At 43.9% G+C, this 19271-nt stretch overlaps 2 protein-coding genes across 5 annotated transcripts in view; one reads left to right on the top strand and one right to left on the bottom strand.

Moving 5' to 3' along the window:
- Positions 1-1884: 1884 nt before the first annotated feature.
- SOD1 (superoxide dismutase 1) lies at positions 1885-6908 on the top strand. Its single transcript, NM_001281545.1, is given in 5 exon segments — positions 1885-1998; positions 2797-2890; positions 3381-3450; positions 5548-5662; positions 6601-6908. Coding segments are annotated over 5 exon segments (465 nt in total). The 5' UTR covers positions 1885-1923; the 3' UTR covers positions 6712-6908.
- A 2891-nt stretch (positions 6909-9799) lies between these two features.
- Positions 9800-19271, bottom strand: part of SCAF4 (SR-related CTD associated factor 4) — a 45792-nt gene continuing 36320 nt past the window's right edge. For 3 of the 4 annotated variants that reach the window (XM_031051235.2, XM_031051234.2, XM_031051236.2), the window contains 3 exons: positions 19181-19261; positions 18902-19081; positions 10330-11171 (listed from right to left, as the gene is read on the bottom strand). In XM_031051235.2, the coding sequence (XP_030907095.1) occupies positions 10330-11171; positions 18902-19081; positions 19181-19261 (1103 nt within the window). Of the gene's footprint in view, positions 11172-18901; positions 19082-19180; positions 19262-19271 lie in introns of all 4 variants that reach the window. The other variant, XM_013129686.3, reaches the window with a different exon arrangement.

Below are 19271 nucleotides of genomic sequence, written 5' to 3'. Positions count from 1 at the left end.
TGTCTGACACAAACACAGGCAGGTCTGGAGATAGGCCAAAAAATAAAACCCGATAATGCAGCACTCAATAGGTCCCTCTTTATGAAAGGGCACTGACAAGTAGAAACAGCGATATGGGAAGCCAAAGATGACTGAAAACAAAATGAGTCACTACTATCCTTCCAAGTTTACAAGACATTTAAAATCAAGTAAGGTTCACTTTGGGAGCACTGGAATCTTTCCTCTTGATCTAGCAAGCACTCAGGGTGCTTCTGCTTGTTGTGCCATGAGCACAGATGTATTTGCTCATAAGTAATTTACAGTACCTTCACTCCAGGCATATTAGGAATGAAGCTCTAGAGAGTTAAACTAACAATACCAAGATGCTTCCTAGACAGGAAGCTGCCCAGCTTTCCTTATCCCTTGGCTTCTTTCAGGGATTAAACTACAAATATTTCTCTGTCTTTCAAACAGTTTCCATGTATTTATGTGGAGAGTTTTTTTTTTCTGACTCCTTGTTTCTCATGCAGAGAAATACATCATTCAAGCAAATAAATTCCTGTTTGTTTCAGTCATGTCATGACCCATCCCCCAAGCTATGGTATCATGACTGAGTCTGGAGTGTGAAACAAACCCTGTACCTCATTCCCTGACCTTATGGCATTCTCAACCACACAACTTCAAATCACCTGGGCTTTAGGTTGTTTATACCTCAGCCATACACGTACACAGGTTACATAAAGTCCCAAGTACTGTAAAATCATTTTGTGCTTTTAATTTAACTCCTCCACCAGTTAACACAGCAGGAAAACAAGCAATGTGGGCTTGCAAGGGGAATTAATTAAATACATTTTTTTTCATTCTTAAACATTCAAAGGTCACAGATCTTAGAACAGAACTGCAGAGCTCTTATGCTCCCCAAGTCTGGTGTTATCCGGAGTACAAGGTTTCCCAGCATAATCAGCACGTAAGAATCTACTGTGTCATCTCTCCCCTGCACATCCCTCAGAAAAGGAGCAATCCATGGCTACATCAAGACACCTTCCATGTTAAGCATAGCTTCAAGCTGCATACTGCATCCTCACCTGCTGCTGTGGGTAGCCTGCATGCAAAGGTGCCTCTAAGAATAAACTCAGCAGCTGAGCAACAAACGCCAGCCTCAGATCCTAACACAAAACATCTCCTGGCAGGGCAACTGCTTTGAAATGCAAAGCGATTCAAGGAGCTCATGATGTGACGCACCTCGGTCACGGGAATACTAGAAAACGGCCTTCAGGGGATGGGAAAAAGATGCAAAGACACTGAAGGAAAACGTTTGCCGCTTCTTCCCACCTCAGTACTTCAGGGCATTCCCATATGTTTGGGATTCATAACATTAGAAGACTAAGGGCTGAAGCTTGCTGATTTGAGAGAAAGCTTTTTAAGTGAGGCTGCTTAAAGCACACGGTCTCCTCAGAGCCGAAGTGCCACCGCGGTGACACGCGGCAGCAAATTCCCTCAGGCTCTCAATATAAAACGCGGAGCAGGCCACAACGCAGGCCCTGACCCCTTCTCCCCCGGGTGTCCAGCCTGCCCAGGACACCACGAACCCTCTTCGCAGCAGCCGCTCCCGCTCCCCCTATTCCGACCCCTCCGCCAGCCACGGCCAGCACCGTTACACAACGCCCCCAGCCACGGAGGCGGGAGAACGAGGGGCGCTCACCCGCCATTGGCTCAGAAGCGGGTGCCGCCGATTGGCCCTCGCCTGAGCACTGTCACGACTCATCCCTCTCAATTGGCCCAGCCCTCTGTAATCGTTGCGCAAGGAGGCCAGGGAGCGTGCCTCGATTGGCCGAGGTGCTGACGGACCGCCCTATATAAAGGCCGCGGGAGAGGCGGGGCGGACCCGTAGTTGTTGTGCGCAGGGGTCGAGGGTTTGGTGTGTGTGCCGCCCGCTTCGGGAACATGGCGACGCTGAAGGCCGTGTGCGTGATGAAGGGGGAGGGCCCCGTGCAGGGCGTCATCCACTTCCAGCAGCAGGCAAGGGCTGGCGGCGGCGGGTGCGACCCTGTCGCTGTGCACTTCCCCTGGGGGCTCGTCTTGGCTGTCCTGCTGAGTCACGGTGCAGCGCGGGCAGCGCGGTTCCTCCTCCCTCCCCCCATTCCCCTCCCGCCGGTGGACTGTGGCCCGCACCGCTGCAGCGGCGGCAGGGACCGGTGCTCCTGAGTCCCTGCGTGCTCCGGAGTCTGGGCCCGGCCCGGCTGGTCGAGCTGGGCACCATGAGGCGAGCCGCGGCGCGGAGGGCTGAAGGGGCTGGCTGGCTTCCGCCCTGCGCGGGGCTGCGCCGCTGGGCTAAGTGCTGCAGCCGGCATTAGTTCTACCGCAAAGTTTGTTTGACATGCTAAGAGTGGGGCTTAACGGAGCTCTAATTGCTGCATGGCCTGAGCTCCTTTATACTGTCGTTTAACATTCGTTTATGCTCAGTGGAAAACTTGGGGTTTTATATGGCCAGTACTGTATCTGTAGAGGAGGAATGACTGCAGGGTTGCTTGTCCTTGCAAGTGGAAGTACATGATTATTCTTAAAAGCAAACTATGTGATAAAAGGCATTCTTTTTGTTTATTGTTGCATAATACACTTCAGGTGGCTAAATAAACTCAAGCATTCTGTGAAATACCCTGTTGACATATAGAATCAGTTAATGTAAAGTAATTGTTAACATCTTTGTAGCTGAATTTCTAGAGAAGTCTAGTGCTTTCTGTTGACTAGAAGCTTCATTTGACACAAGGCTATTTAATGCTGTAGTTGTTTGCTGACAACAAACTCTTTCTTTTAAAGGGTAATGGACCAGTGAAAGTTACTGGAAAAATCAGTGGCTTGGCTGATGGAGATCATGGCTTCCATGTCCACGAATTTGGTGACAATACAAATGGTAAGATGTGTATTCCAGCTTTTGAGTTACATCTGTTATGTGATAGCTCAGGTTTAAAGAGTCTTCTAGTGTTGCAGTAGCAACTGATAGAAGCCTACTTGGGTCTCATGACTGCAAATCTGTGTTAAGAAATAGGGACAGTTCCTAAGGAATTGCTTCATATTTAATACTTTGAACGTGTTTAGGCTGGTGTTCAAGATCTCACGCATCAAGCACTAACTTCAATGCTTTGATAACCTAGTGTTAAGAAATAAGAAAGCTTTCATCTGAGTCCTGAGTGTTCTAGAATAAGTAATCTTACTTTATTGTATTTCTAAATCTGTAGTAGATTACTCACCTCTAGAGGTTTATAGCATCTAACAGGAGAGTAGCTATTTCATCATTAGTGACTTCATGGCCTCTGGCTATACACATTAGCATAGTGTATGAGCAACAGATTAAAACTGGATACTGCAAAAAAGCTAGTTTTGGTGGCTGTGTTCTGTTTCAGGATGTACCAGTGCAGGTCCTCACTTCAATCCTGAAGGCAAGCAGCATGGTGGACCAAGTGATGCAGAAAGGTGAGTTTAATGTGCCTGGGCTGTTCCCTGCAGCAGCCATCTAAGTGCTGCTTTGTGCTTGGGAAGCCACTTCATAAACAATGCTAGGACAACACCAGAAGAAAACTGGTAGCTCCTGCAGGACTTCTAGGGTCACTTGACAAAGGCCCTGATAAATCTACACTGATTAGTTAAATACCTTGTCTCCAAGAGCATGTGTAAAGTGTAGTCTTTGGGATATATTCTCTGTTTTGTCATAGCTTGGGGAGAAGAGGCAATGAAAGTTCCTCAGCATGTTAGTACAGGGGATTCATGTGTTAAAGCCTTTTTTTAGTCAGTGGTGATTTGCTTCTGTTGTCAAAAGCTGACCCTGAAATGGGGGCACTAAACTCTCAGTTGCTGAGCTTGTATGCAGGCTTGTCATGTGGCAGATCAGGTTCATCAGTAGAAGGTGCTGGGGCTGCAGGGGAAACTGCAAGATGAACACAAAGCTGTGTGTGCCTGGGCATGGTGATTCTCATTGGTGTGCTGGGTTGTTCTTAGCCTGTTAGCTTAGGTGCTGTATTGCCTGCAGTATGTACCCCTGAGGCTGTGCAACCTGTCAGTACAGAGTCTGATGCTTATACCTCAGTGGGAGCTGAGACCAGGCTCTTCTCCTGGAGGCAATTTTCATAATCCATTTATCTTCAGGGAACCCTTGCGTGTTTGAGGCCTGATGCCTGGTTTAAACAGTATGCTGACTGGGTTTGGAGACTGGAAGGGGCTGCTGAAGACCACTGTGGTAGTGAGTGGAGCTAGGAGCAAGTGTGAAAGGCTGGTCTTGCCCAGGGGGTGGCTGGACTAGCACTGGGACCAGTGTGGCATCACAATTGGTCTTTAAATGCTCATGTTTATGTCCATAATTGCGCTTTCTGTGACTGGTAAATTCATACTGGAGTGATCAGTTGCATGCCAGACCAGGCAAGCTGGCTGCTGGCCAGCTGTGTGGATGATAACAGCATAAAATGGTGTGTTCGTGGACTTCAGTGGCAGTCAACTGCCCCGGGGCTAAAGGTCAGAACTGCATGAACACTATGGCTTCTGCTGCTTCTGCTTTGTCAGATGCTGCTTCTGGTGTAACCTGCCTGCTCAGGCAGCTGTGGGCTGGGGAGCTCATTAGGAGGGTGTGAGAACTAGATTGTGCTTTTTACTAGAGTGGAGTTGAAACAATTGGGCTGAAGCTTCCCAGAAGCTTAAAGCAGGCAAATTACTCAAGGGAAAACTGCCCTTGGCCTGATTTTGTAGGTCTTGGTTACAAATACAAAATTGGTACTATGCTGTCTTAAGAAACTGGCTGTCAGCATGCAGCTGTCTGAGCTGGTCACCCTGCATGCCTGCAGAGCTTTGGAAACAAGCTGGTGTTCTGTGTATTGCATCTGGATAGAAGAATCTTGCAGAACATCACCAGCTTGCCATCTGAGTGGATGCTCTGCTTGGCACAAATCTGTAGGAAATAAAGACACTGGAACATTCAGAAGTTTAGTGTAAACTGAACTGCTTCAGGCTTAATTCTTAAAGGAAGTCCCAGTGGAGATCTAGTGCTGATAAAAGACTGTGGTAGAGCATAATGCCAAGTGTGTGGGGAGAATGTGAAGCAACCTCAGCCATTCATTACAGCACTTTGTTAGAACTTTGCTAGTATTTGATGCCTCCACTTTGACCTGTCACTTGACAACTGCTTTTACTGTCCTATTTAAACCTAAAGCCTGCAGCTGCTTGTGGAATAGCTGATTTGTGATAGACATTAAGGGCTCTTAAGAGCTTTATTTCTGAAGAGCAGTGGCAGTGCTTACAACAAGCCTTGTATGTGCAGGAGCGATGGCATTCCTTTCCCCAAAGTTGATGAACTGTCTAGTGTAAACTCCTTTATTTTCAAGGGACAGTTAAAATTTAGTCCTAGGTATAACCTGAACCTGGAAGTGTTAAAGGTTGGCTGGTGATGGTAAATGAGGACATAGTGCTGTTTAAGGTAAGATGAAGTATTTGAATATAAGAACTATGGGTATTGCGTTGTCCCAGCCAGCGCATAGAAAAGCCTTCAACAAAGTTTTCAGTGAGTCTCTCTGCATCTTTGTGTAGGCACGTGGGAGACCTTGGCAATGTGACTGCTAAAGGAGGAGTAGCAGAAGTGGCAATAGAAGATTCCATCATTTCTCTTAGTGGACCACATAGCATCGTGGGACGTACCATGGTGGTAAGTGTCTGGGTGCCTACTTGGATTACTACTTGCCTACTACTTGCTTACTACTTGGGTACTTAACTTACCTACTGCTTTAGGGAACTGTAGAGCGGTCTTGACATTAACTGGGGACTTTTTGGTCCTGGAGGCCTTTCCCTGATGTATATTATAGAACTTGCACTGCAGGATTTCCAAGGCAGGGATTTGAAACCTTGCCTGAAAGTCCTCTGTGGATTAATTAGTGTGGTACTTCACTGCTGTGAGACCTTAACTTCCTGCCTGCCTTCCAGAGTTGTTCCTCCCCATTTAACTTTGCCTCTTCAGCTGTGACTAAAGCAGCCTGACTTGAGGGAGGCCCTGGCATGAGTGCTGTCACTGAAAGTCATGGCAAGGGTCCAGGTGGATAATCTGGTCTGGTGGCTGCTGGTGTAACTTGTGCCATGGCCTTCCTGGCTGGCAAGGAGGCTGGTAGAGGCTGAATGCACTTGGCTACTTGTCAGTGTTGTCAGTTTTGCTTCCCTTTGGATGCCAGTGTGTGCTGAGGTTGCTGCCATGCTTGCTTCTGCATCATGCAGGTGGGGCTGAGGGGCTGGGAGGTTCTCAAGTGCAGCACTTGGGGTAATGTGGCCTTGTGTTGTGAGGGTGAATATCAAGTCCAGGTTTGGTTTTGGGTTGCTGCTAACTCTTTGGAATACAGGGGTTTGGTGACTTCCACCTGAAACAAATTCAGCTGAAGGCAACTCATCTTTTTAGGCAAGCTTAGTCTTAGGTTTTTGGCTTGAGTATCAATTTGGCATTCAGGAGCAAGTAATTACAATAGGCTCTTTCTCCTGTGTAACACCCTGCTGATAGCTGGCAAAAGTGCTTGTCACTGCTAGTATTAGTGCAAGTAGTGAAAAATACTGATGCGTTCTGCAATAACATGAACTAAGGTATCTTCAATTCTCTTCCAGGTCCATGAAAAATGCGATGATCTGGGTAGAGGGGGAGATAATGAGAGCAAACTGACTGGAAATGCTGGACCTCGTTTAGCTTGTGGTGTCATTGGAATAGCCAAGAGCTAAGTGTTGTATCTGAAATGTTTCAGGTGTTAGTGGTGAATGGGCTGTATTTCATTGTAGATGCTGTACTTGCCCTTTCTCATGCAAAAGATGTATCACTTAATCTCATCACTACTTTGCATTCTGAGTATCACTTAAACTGGTGAAGACTGACTTAATTTTGTATGATGTATATTGCAATTAAAGTGACCCTGATGGAATGTCTCTGTGGTTTTCTACTGATGCATCTGATGTAACCATTAAGTACAGCTTGACTCACTGGAATCCCTGCTCTTTGTAATGGGAGGTGTTGTGGGCATGTTGTGAACACCAGAACCTCCACTGTACTGTGTGATTTGGAGGATTAGCCCTAGGAGCTTTGGCAAGGCTATTCACTGAAGAGCAGGAGCCACTGTGTATGCACTGGGACTTCATCCTGGCAGAGTTGCAGCATCTGTAGGTTTCAAACTTGTGTAATAAACTTTCTGGGCAAATACACCTTGGTCTTGCTGTGTATAAAAAAAAAAAGCTAACTAGCACAGGCCATACCTACTGACTTGCTAACAGGGAAAAGCAGGCCCATAGTTACCTGCTAGACACCAACAGCTCCCAGGGAGGTGTTGACAGCCAGTTAACCCAGGGGTTTTATGTACCTGAGGACAACTGCTGCTTTGTGTTTCACATCAAGAAGGTATTTCTGCTTGTGACAATCCCACATGCTGTGAAGTGTGTGGTAGGGAAGCTGTGAGCAGCATATAAGATGATCTGGCTTCAGTGTGTGTCCTTGTATGTTGTCTGTGCTCCTGGCAGTGCTGGGTAGTGGTGGGCTGTGTGAAGTGGAAGCCTGGAGGGATTGGTGGAGTCAACAATTCTCCACACAATGCAGGTGCCTAGTGTGGAACAGGTATTCCCTTTAAAAGGGTGTGCATAGCCACATATTCTGTATTTGATTTCATAAAGCTATGCAGCAGTGTATTTACTGCACATTGGTGCCAGCTTTTGTTACATTTAAAAGCTACATGTAAGAAAGTATTTCCAAGTATTTTATTGGGGAAAGCTACTAATTTTAAGGAAGACCTGTAAGAGCAGTTGGCTGTAGTTCTAGATGCCTAGATTCCAGTGTAGCATGTTACATGTGAAATGGCTTTATTTAGGTTTTTTGCAGGTTCCATTACTTGCCCACTGGTACCTATTCCTATGGTGTAGTCTGTGCTCTGATTCAGCTGCTGCAGCAGAGCTAAGTTGGCATCACTCCACCTTCCTCTCCAGCATTGGGGTGCTGCACATGCCACACCCATAAACACCATCCTCACCTTGTTACAGCTTGGAGGATGGTTACAGTGTTCCCCCTTTCCCTGAGGGGAAAAAACAGAATACTTGGGAACTGTAGGTTGAGCTGCCATGGCGCAAGGGTGGTGGCAGCTCTGCAGGTTGCCTTTCCTCTCCTGGCTGTTCTGGCACTGAACTTTGGTGCTTTTAAAGCCTGTATGTGCCAATCTCTGCTTTCAAACCTGTTTCCTCTTAGCAGGATACATATCTGACAGCCTGCTAGCCTTGAAGTCGGTGTGCTACTGGAGGATGTACAAGTAATACTTGGTTTATGTGTAAGTTGGTGTAACCAGCAAGTGTAGACTTCTGTTAATTTCCAGTGCTGTGTTATCTCAGTAATGGGTGCTAGCACTAAACTGATTACCCTTCATGTACCAACTTTTGGCATGGCTTATTTTAAAGCCAGAAATGTGGTAGTTGTAGAAGCATAGGCAGCAGTTCTGCTCGTGATGCTCCCTTGTGAGTAGGTTTATTATACACGTGCTGCTTCAGAAGGTGTTAAGAAACTGTTCTGCAAAGTACACCCAAGGTTTTCCTAGGCTTTGCTTTCAAACTCCTAATACGGGAAATGGAGACACCAAGGTGGCATTTCTGTGGACAAGCCTTTGTCTCTGTCGCTCTTTAAGTCTTTCAGTTAAAACACTCCTACCTCCTCACAGAATTATGGTGGGTTTTACCAAGTGTTAAGTCTAAGATGTGAATGTCTGGCTTTGCAGGCAGAAAGTTCTGCTTCCCCAGCACGGAACACATTAAGGACACCAGTTTGAATACGACAGTTGAGTTCAGTACAAGTGTGTAAACAGGTTTTTTCTCTCTTTATTCTGCTATTGCAAGAACATAAAAATAGATGTCCTTTCCCCAGTCCATGGCTCCACAGTTGCTCTCCTTCCCTCCCTCTTCCCTCCCCCAGAAAAATTCCCTCTGCTGCAGAGCAGCTCTGAAAAATGTAAGAAAGCAGCTGCCCTTCACTTACTTAAGGGAAAACACCAACTTTAAAAGTCAAACACAGCTCTATCAGTATCAAGGAGGAAAAAAACCAAACCCAAATTAAATACGCACAGGATTCGTACACCTTTTCTACTATGCTTCCAGAGTTAACCAAGCTCCAACCGCAGGGCCAGTGCCACCTGCACAGCTGATGGCCAGGTGATGTGAGGGCTCTCACCTCCCAGAACCAGCATCCGCCCTCTCCAAACCTGACAGCGTGATGGGGGTGATCTTGTGAGGCGATGGTAAATCCAAATGCAGGCAGGAAAGGCTCTCCTCATCCGTCCATCAGGTGGGCAGAGGTTTCACACCTACCTCGTGCGGGGCTACAGGAGGCAGACAGTGCTCACATAGACAACAACCCGCATCTGCCTGAACGAGGAGGTGGCAGTTTTACATCCTCATGCACACCAGCCCCACTTGGAAAATAAAAGTTTAGCATTTCATAGTGGGGTTTGGTGCCCTTTTCATCTCCCTTTCACCCCGCTAGCACAGAAGCACCAGTGAGTACCAAGTCAACCAGCTCCTGCCCGGGTTGGTGCCTCCCAGCCCACCACGCACACATGTAACCACATAGCAGAGGTGTCCACTTTTTAAACAAAAGGCAAAACAGGGCAACATTGACCACAGAACCAGCTGGGAGGGAGATAAAACAAGTGAAAAAACCCTGATTGCATTGCAAACACTCAACAGTCAACTCTTCATCTTAAACCCACCAACTTCTACCCGCTCCGGTCAAGTGAGATCATTAAAACACAGCACTCTTAAGAACCAAGATGACTCTTACAAATAAAAATTTGCTTCTGTGAATAGCTACACAAACAGATGTATTTCTTTTAACAAATATAAACAGAACAGTCTAATTTAGACTCCAGTACAGCATTAACAGTTCCAACTTTAAGATGCTGAACACTCCTTTTCCACTTCAGTGCAGTGTAGGAAGAATAGCACACGGTAAAGTTTGTTACGAAAATAGAGTTTATTAAAAACACATTCCTATGGTTTCAAGGAGCTTTCACCGTTACCTTTTCTTAAATTAAAAAAAAAATAGAAAGCACTTCTACTTCTGATTTGTAAACTTTTTAAAGTCAAAACTTTAAAAAAGTTACAGCAAAAATGGGTAATAGTTTAATCATATCTTCAGTATTTCATGTTACGCTGTGGCTATTTTAAATAGAAGGGAAGCAATCAAATTGCTTACAATTCCCCACCAACTACCGAGGGGCTGTGAGATCAGCAGAAGCAAATATAATACAGCAGACTGTACAATCCTAAAGCTCTACACTCCAACAAATGTCACTGTCGTCTCACGACAACTTCCAGTCCCTAGCGAGGAGCCTCCGACACTGAGCCCAGATCCTTTTCTGCCTGTTCCAGAGATGAGGTAGCTGCTGGTGTCAACTCTTCCGCAGGTTTTACACCCGTGGGTTCCGAGTCTCCCGAAGTGAGTTTGGAAACAATGTCTGCGTCTCCCATTTTGCTGCCATGAGATTCGTGGTTTTTGTCGCTGTCTGCCCTGTCAGTCATCTCCTGTTTCTCCTTCCCACGTGTTTCCTCTTTGTCTCTGCGAGACTCCCTGTCTCTGGAATCCCTCTCTCTGTCTCGATGGCCACCGGAACGCCTGTTCCTGTCCTCCAAGTCTCTGTGTCTGTCGCGCTCAGGGCTCCTCCGTCCCCACTCTCTCCTGTCACGACTACCGAGCCGCTCATGATCTCGTTCGTCGTTGCGGTTACCATAGCGGTCACGATCATTTTCTACCCGATTTCCATAAGACCTCCTTCCAAACCTTTCCTGGTCTCTGTTGGGCGTGAATGTCTGCCTGTCATTCCTGTACTGCCGCCCATCTCTGTTCTCCTCAGGTCCACCCGGTGCCCCGCTTCCTGGCATTCCCCCAGGTCTCACAAAGTGACCGGGTGGTGGGAAGGGGGTTTTCATTCCATGTGGGGGAGGCATCCCAAAGCCCCCTGGCCCTGGCGGGGGCCCTCTGTGCATCATGTGGTGGGGCATGTGTCGTGGTGGCATCAGGGGAAACCGCTGCAGAGGAGGGGGTGGCATTCCAGGGGGTCGCTGGAGTGGTATCAAACCCGGCCGAGCACCCAAGAGGCCAGTGGATGGAGTCTGCAAACCAACAACGGGGGCTGGTGGCGGGGGTGCAACTCCTTGAGTGCCTGAAACAGACAAACACAGACACGCCAAGTGAAATCACAGGCTGGGGGGAGAGGACAAAAGAAAAGGCATTTTCATAATCTCAAAACCAAGCATTCTGAAATCATCCTATAAAATGAGTAACACCAAAACTGAGTGGTGGTGTGGGGGGAAGAGAGCAGCCTGCAACACTTCCTGGGCTGGCTTACATACTCTTAAGAGAACATCATGTTTAAACAGCAGTTTGTGCCATGCTACAAGTAATTAATAGTGCAATGGCAGTAACTAATCGCTCATTCAAAGGCCTCCTTCTGTGAATAAGCTGCTGTGCAGGTCAGGGATCTTCCTGGTCTCCAGATCAGTGTCTTGCTTTGTCAACAGAACACCTTCCTAGCAGGTCACGATTCCCAGGCTTCTAATTAAAGCCACCTCACTCCCTTCAGTTAGTTTCAAAACATCCCTCCTCCATTCCAAACATTCATGGAATCGTAGCTGCTAAAATGCCTAAGATCTGACCTGGCCACCAACAGGAGTTCTCATGTGCAGGAGAGGAACAGAGGGAGAAGCAGTCAGAACAGGGCTGGAGTCCAATTGGGAAATCACAGAGAGCTCACGGTACCATTCCACATAAAAGGGATACAACAAAGTTTAATTTAGTAGAAAAAACCCTGCAACTAAAAGGAAATGCAACAGGTAATGTCTGGATTTTTTCCCGTTTTTTAAAGTTTTCCATCCTTTACAGCACGCACCCAACACCAGCTGTTTTCCATTTCTATTCCTGGACTCTCTTTTTACCATGGTCTTCTTAAGAAAGAAAAAATTAACTCTCAAAAAATACTGTTTCGGAAAGCTCAGCCCAAAGCTTGTTGGCTTCAACACAAGGAACCAAGACAAGTGAGGATTACTGCGCTTCAGAGGACTTCGTACCAGTAAGCAAGTGCCAGCTTATCTCATGTGCCTCCTTCTGTTGGAACCAGCAGCACTATCGTCTCAGGCTCTCTGTAGCCCTCAGGCTGCATCTAGCTGCCCTTTCTGTTCACTAGCAGTTATTCACCTGAAACTAAACTCCCTATCTCAGAAAGCATGTGTTGTTTTTAAACTCCCAAACTGAAACTTACAGGAACTAACAGCTGTCAGCAGAACAAACACAAATCCCTCCTAATCCACCTTGCACTCCTTTATAAATTTGTTTAGACTGTGACTAATGCTTTATTTCTATTTCTTTATTTTTTAGTAAATAATTATAGTTAAGAATGCAGGCTACATAGAATCTTGTAACCCCTGCTCAGGGTATAATTGGAATGTGAATTAATACCAGAATTACATACTTGGCAGTGTCACCAGTGAACACTGCACTTAGATTGCAGCTGAATGAGCATAGTGGAGCAGTAACCTTTCACTTGGCTGTCACAGCTTCCCTCTTCTGCTGGCTGATTGATTTAGTGTCTCTATCCCCAATATGCTTGAGCCCTCTGAAGAACATAGATGTTGCTCTTTTACCTCACTACTTCTTATGCTGAAGAACATCTCTAACACAAACTGGTTTTATGAGTGCGCTTTATTACATTTTGTGGTTCAGGAGAACTCGGGTCACAAAGATGTGAATAGTCTTCCATCTGGGGCATCCATCACCTTACCTTCCCCTCCAACAGTCCCTCTTAAGACACAGCTTGACAGGTTACACTCTTTGAAAGAAATATTCCAGCAATAACAGCCCATTTTTGGCGTGTACCCTCCCTCCCCCCCCCTTTTTAACTGTCAAATGCACAGCCCCACACCAGCTCCTGTTCCACATCAGGGCTGTAAGTCACTGAGCTTAAACTGCTCCCATGACTTCGTACAAAACAGACACATGGCTAATGGTATCTTCCAAGGGTGTTATTTTGCTGAATTCTGAGGCCTGGGGATTATTTTTGCTGGTAAGTAATTTCTTCCACAGAAGATTAAAAATAAGCTAGAAAAGACTGAGATCTAACAAGCTGAAAATGAGAAGCACATGCTCCTGCTCTATGGCAGCAGAGTAGAGGTGGGTTACAACAGCATGAACATGAGGCAAGTGTAACAAGCTTTTCTGAATTTAACAAGTAATTTAACTTCCCAGTCTTATTTCTACACGAAATGCAGCACAGAAGCAGCAGCATAACGGCAGCCAAAGCCCACTCTCTTTCAGTCTGGACTATATTGGCAGGGTAGCAGCAGAACACTTTTTATTCCAGCTCACTCAAATGCTGAGGCTGAAGCCACATGGTTGAAAGAACTGTCAGGAGTTTCCCTGCTGTGCTGACAAATCTGGCACCATTACAAACTTACTCTGAAAGAGCTGTCCAGAAACACATCCAACTTTACTGGAGATGCTCATGAAGATCAGTGGTACAGAATGCATGGGGCATGTCTAGGACAGCTGAAAGCCCTTCGTTGTCTTATACAGGGAAAGACAGTATGGAAAATTTAAACAGTTTGTCAAACTTGAAGTACCAGAGCTCCCAGAGAAACAATAAAGTGATGTAATGACCATCCTATACCTGTGCAGACAAGTGACAGAATTTTATCTGCCCCAGCCTGTATTTTATCCATCTGTTCCTAACTGTGAGCCTTGCTGCAGTAGCTAATCTTGCCTTCTTGCTTACGGGTATGAAATGCAACCATCCCTTTCACCATCTCCTTGCTCCGAATGACTTGGCTACCACACGGCTTTTAGTACAAGACACAGCTTGTATGTAACGCTGGAGATGTAATCCTCAGGCCTTACACCCAGTATGTTACTCTGTTCAGATGTGTAAAACCAGACTGCTTTCACAATTCATTTTCATTTGTGACATTTACCAGTGATTCAGTGAAAGGTCCTCAGAGCCTGCGAAGTGTTCACTCTGCAGAGCACAGATGCAAGTGCCCAAAGAAAACCCATCACCAACCCTGAATGTTGTTGTGGATGTGCAAGAACAATCACACTGTTAAAAGTTTGGTATTTCCACTTTACTTGTAAGACATCTCCAGAAGCTAGAGCTGTCCTGAAGAAGTGTCTTCCATCCGGGGAGGTCACAGGAGTCATCCTTACTGTTTGATAGATTAGGTAAACAGCCAGATTTCTGCATTACTGTAATTCCACTTCTGATTATCTTCTCTTCTGGCTGGACAAAATCCCATGCTCCCTTGTGATAACCATCAGTATTGCAAATGCTAATGTAACTGAAAAGTGTAGCAGCTGATTTCTTATTTTAATTATTTTTATTCTTTATGGAACTCTGCTCAGCAAGTGATTAGTGTCTCTTATAATCCATCAAATTACTTCTCAGCTGTGCTGTTACAAAAAAGCAAGCAGAGGAGTCGTGTTCTCTGAGCCTGACACAGCAATCCTGCTTCACATACACCTCCTTTGCAACTTCAATGGCAATATATATGAGAACAAGTCAAAAGCTTATGCTTCCAGCAGGACAGGCTGAAGGTTTACACATGGAGTTTTACGTTCTGCAATGCTTAGCATGTCACATTAATTCTCCTATCATTCTCCAGCAGGGAATGCTGCATCTTAAAACTAGAACATTTAATACTACCAGGAAATTTTTGAAAGATGGACAGTGGTGTAAGTCTTGTGTCTTTTTCTGGAGCTTAATATGGAAACCTTTAGACCAGGCCAAGACTGTAAAGAAAGAGCCTCAACTTCAGAGCCTAAATACTGACTTACAGCTTAAATAACTCTGCCATAAATACCAACATTTTTCAGGATACTCAATGTCAATCACTGAAGTCAGGAGGTTAATTTAACATATTTAAACAAGGACCTAAGAATCAAACTACATTATGGGTTGGCTACTGGTATTAAAGCTCCTAAAATCCCTGCTTTGTACAACATGGAATACTAAACCGATCCAGGTCAAGGGAGTCATCAAGACAAAACTGAATTCCATGAATGGTGTTTGAGAGTTCATGTTCCCTTACCTCTGAATTGTCTATTTATGAAAGCAAGTCATATATACCATTAGCAAATATGCAGTGTTTGTTATGCTTTTAAAATGGGCTATTACCAGAAATTTAGAAATATATTATGTTTAGCACTGTTCATCTCCTGTGTTAATAAAAAGCTCATCCTTCCCAAGAAGGAAGCATCCACTCTGTAATGCGGTAATATTTGGGTGAGCTCAGAGAATACTGTAGTCTGTCTTTTATAATTCAATGCAAATTACAAAAAGACCATGTAGTGTCTTAAGAACGAAGTGTCAAGGGAGAAAAGAATGGTAATTCAGCACGCATTAACAGGAAATGAACACCAAGTTCGACGAGAGTTACAGTATAATTAATGCTTGATAATATGTAATTATTATTGTAGGAATTTTGGTAAAGAGAGCAGTAGACCAGAACCTACAAACTGCAGTATGGTGTATTTAATCAAGGTAATAGATCACAGAATCTCCATATTCAAAACACAGCACTTCCAGCAGCAGTTTATTACTGGTCCAAATTACAGCATTTGCTCAACACTAACAAGTTGGCAAATCAAGAATGATTTAAAAGCCTGCCACTTTCTGCAATATGCACATGGAAAATGAGCCTAAAAATATCTGTTTTGCAGATCATTTAGAAAATTCCATATGAGCACATACTCACAAAACCAGTTACAGTCTGGTAGTCTTGTTCAAATTAAGAACAAGAAACTATAACAGCAGCAAACAGGATCAAGGATACAACTACAATCAAAACAACCCAAGGGTGGTTTTTAGAAATAAGCACAAAAAATTCAGACAACATGTCCATGAAGGATCACTCCTCTGAAGCACAAACATGTCTTTTTTGGAAGTGATGAAAGAATTACATTGGGGAAATGAACGAAATTAGTGGAAATGGAACAGAACGTAACTTACATTCCTAAGAAAGCATATGAAATCTTACAACCACCAATTTAGAGCTACTTTGTAACACATCTTCCACATAAAAACTGAACAGATAGATGAGCTTCTTTTTTATGTTACAAACATCAGAAAAGAGCTCCTGCGTTTGTACAGATTACATAAGGTGTTCTCAAGCAAGGTTTAGATTTCTATGACAGTCTCTTCAGAGCAATCTTCACTCCTTGAATTCAGCCTGCTGAAGTAAGTTCTTCTATCCTCCCCAAACAGCCGAAGAACATTTCTTCATTCTTCACATTACACTACTCAAGCCCCTTCATCCCTATTTCCCCAAGCAGAGTCCTCATTACATACTTCATGATGCTGTCAGCGTATCTTTTTTTCCACCTTCTTATCCTAGCTTGGAGAGCTACATCATGGGAGTGTTTCATGAGTTTGAGGACTTTGGGAGGAATCAGTCATGCCATCGTCCTTTATTCAAATTGCTAAAGTATACCCTTGTGAACAGTAGGTCGTTCAGTCTGAACACTTGTCTGTGCTTTCCCATGGATAACTGAGGGTAATTCTGTACCTACTCACTTACTTTGTCCCGTTCATCTGCCTCACCTGTGCGAAATGCATGTCATCACTAAGGCTACATTTAAATCGTCAAGCCTCCAAGTATTTCTGGGCATGCAATGCATATGCAGATTGCATCTCATGTCCTCACACGTGGTAAAACCCTGGCCCACTCCATTTCCCATGCTTTGATTTCCCTAGGAGTGAAACCTGACACAGAATGAGAAGGTATGACAATGCAGCTTTGCCAGCTCTTGAACTCAAGAGGACAGGGAGGGCAAGACTTTAAGGAACACTTCTTTGCTATCTAGATTAGCACCAGTGGTGGAAAATGTCACCTCTTTCCTGTTTTTCTTCCAGTGTAAGGAGAGACTAGATCTGGACTCTCACAAACAGAGCTAAGCTCAATCAATGAGTGAATCAAAGTGGTTTTAAGAGGATAATTTCAATCGTGTTAACTTACTGGAAAGTTTTAAAAGCAAAGACAACCGATATCAAACTTTAACCTTTAATAAAACATGATAATCTGTTTCTTCATGTTTTCTTCTGTCTTGTATCAGACTGTGAACAGTCCCCCTTACCTCTGAAATGTCAGGATGGAAGGATTTTACATAACCCTTTGACTATAAATAACTACTTGAAATAAGACACTATCACTTAAGTAAACACACAGATCTCTAAGCTATTGCTTCAGGACTACTCTGGAAGCTCACACATGCTATCTGATTAAAAGGAAAAATTCTTCTATCCCCTTGCTGATAAGTTGTTGATGAATGTTGAGAGAAGTTGTCCATGTGGTTAGAGTGACTTCATCTGCCTCACAAATTTAATAAAACCAGCTGCAAGTTCTTGATCAGATTTATCAAATTCAGCTTCCTCAGATTTGTAAGAATAAAAAAAAAATGCTACTGTCCAAGTAACTCATGTGGGTGCATTGTTTACTTCACTCCAATCTTCATTTTGTAAGAAACTTACACATCTTGTTATGTGTATGGTGATACAGCAGACTGCAGAGTAATTTAACACATTCTAAAGGCTTGGCAAGCTGTGCCATACAAGACACAGTACCATGAAACTTCAAACATCTGGTAAAGTATATTACAATTACAAAAAGTATAATATGATCGCTAGGATGTGAATTTCTCAAATGTATAGTCTGATAATCTGTACCACTACAATATTCTGTCAATCCATGATGTCAAGCTTTTTAGGCTTTTCTCTGTTTGCCAAGTGCCCCAAGATACTCTAAAACAATTAAGCTGCTGGGTTTGCACATCTGCTTTGACAGATTTGAAGAAACAGACTCATTTTCAGAGAGAAGCAGCTCTTCACTTTTTGAAAGATGCCCTTATTTTGAGTTTCTAGCACAAAGGATCAAAAAAATCACTAGTCGTGGCTGGACAATTTAGCCATCAAATAACCCAACAGAGCTGTAAGTGATCAGGGAGATAAATATTTGGAGTTTGATTGTTTGTTTTCTTTCAATGTACCCTGCAAAGTTCTGGGCAGAAACACACTAAAACAAAACCAGCTTTTTCATTCACTCGCTAGGCTCTCATTTAGAGGTCTGAAATCCCACAAATGTACTAATCTCATTCAAATTTGTAGGAAACAAGTCTCTTGAGTATATGCCTGACACTGAGCCGTAGAAGGCCACCCTAATATATGCATTTAGCAGACCTCTGTATCATTACACAGCATACACTGCCTTTAAAAATGTAAGTTCATATCGTACTGTGAAAAGTAATTTATGCAAGATATCCAAAGTTAGCTTGGTTTTGCTAGTCAAAACACCACTTCGGAATATTTAAATGAGGTGACATATGGGTAAAAAGGTTTCAAAACCTGTAATATTGCAGGGCTGAATAAAAGCACTTTCCCCATTTTATTAAAATTATTTATTCCACACATTAAAAGTATAGCGCATTTTCACAATTTTAAAAAATACATTAAAAATAGTTTGTCTGCAAGTTTTATACATGTAATAGTTGAGTCTAAAACACAGTTCATACGTCATATGGATGTTTCGGTGTAAGTAATTTTCTATATGGTATGAACCTCATTTTGTTCAATGCAGACAACATTTCGTTCTGTCTTGAATTTGTAACTTAAATGTTCCAGACTTTTTGTTTCTTCAAGAAACAGATCTTCAATAATGAAAGCAAATTTACTGCTCCTTTGTGTAAAACCAAGCCTTTAGATGTGACTTAAGACTCAACAGAAGGGCAGAGATTTCAAAAGTTCAGAAAACTCTACTTTATTTCCCTATGAACTGTAAGTCAGTGCAAAATCAAAACTGTGTTTTAAATTCAGGGGAACAATAAACTGAAGAATATACACAAAAGTGAACTTACCAAGATGTGGAATAGCTTGGGTGACTGGAGCAGGTGCATTAGTAGGAGGTGGAACAGTTCCATATATTTTGGAACTTTCAGTAGTTTCAGCAGTCCCTCTGGATCCAGAAACCACTGTTGGGATGGGATTTCCTATAGATGAATCTTTTGTAGTGTCTTCATTCACACCAGTTGCTGTAGCTAAGAAACAATGCATTGATGTATTAAAAAAAACAAGTCAGCTTTTCTGCTCACACAATACCTTCCTTCTACTGCTGCCTGCCCAAGACTGAAACTTACAATTTGGGATGTTTACTGCTGGAGTGTGAGGAACAGATACTGGAGGAGTTATAGGTGGTGGCGGTCCAGGAGGAAGGAAGCCTATAAAAAA

The sequence above is a fragment of the Melopsittacus undulatus genome, chromosome 2 (assembly GCF_012275295.1).
Source record: "Melopsittacus undulatus isolate bMelUnd1 chromosome 2, bMelUnd1.mat.Z, whole genome shotgun sequence".
Taxonomy (NCBI): Eukaryota; Metazoa; Chordata; class Aves; order Psittaciformes; family Psittaculidae; genus Melopsittacus; species Melopsittacus undulatus.
This window is presented reverse-complemented; position numbering and strand designations above follow the sequence as displayed.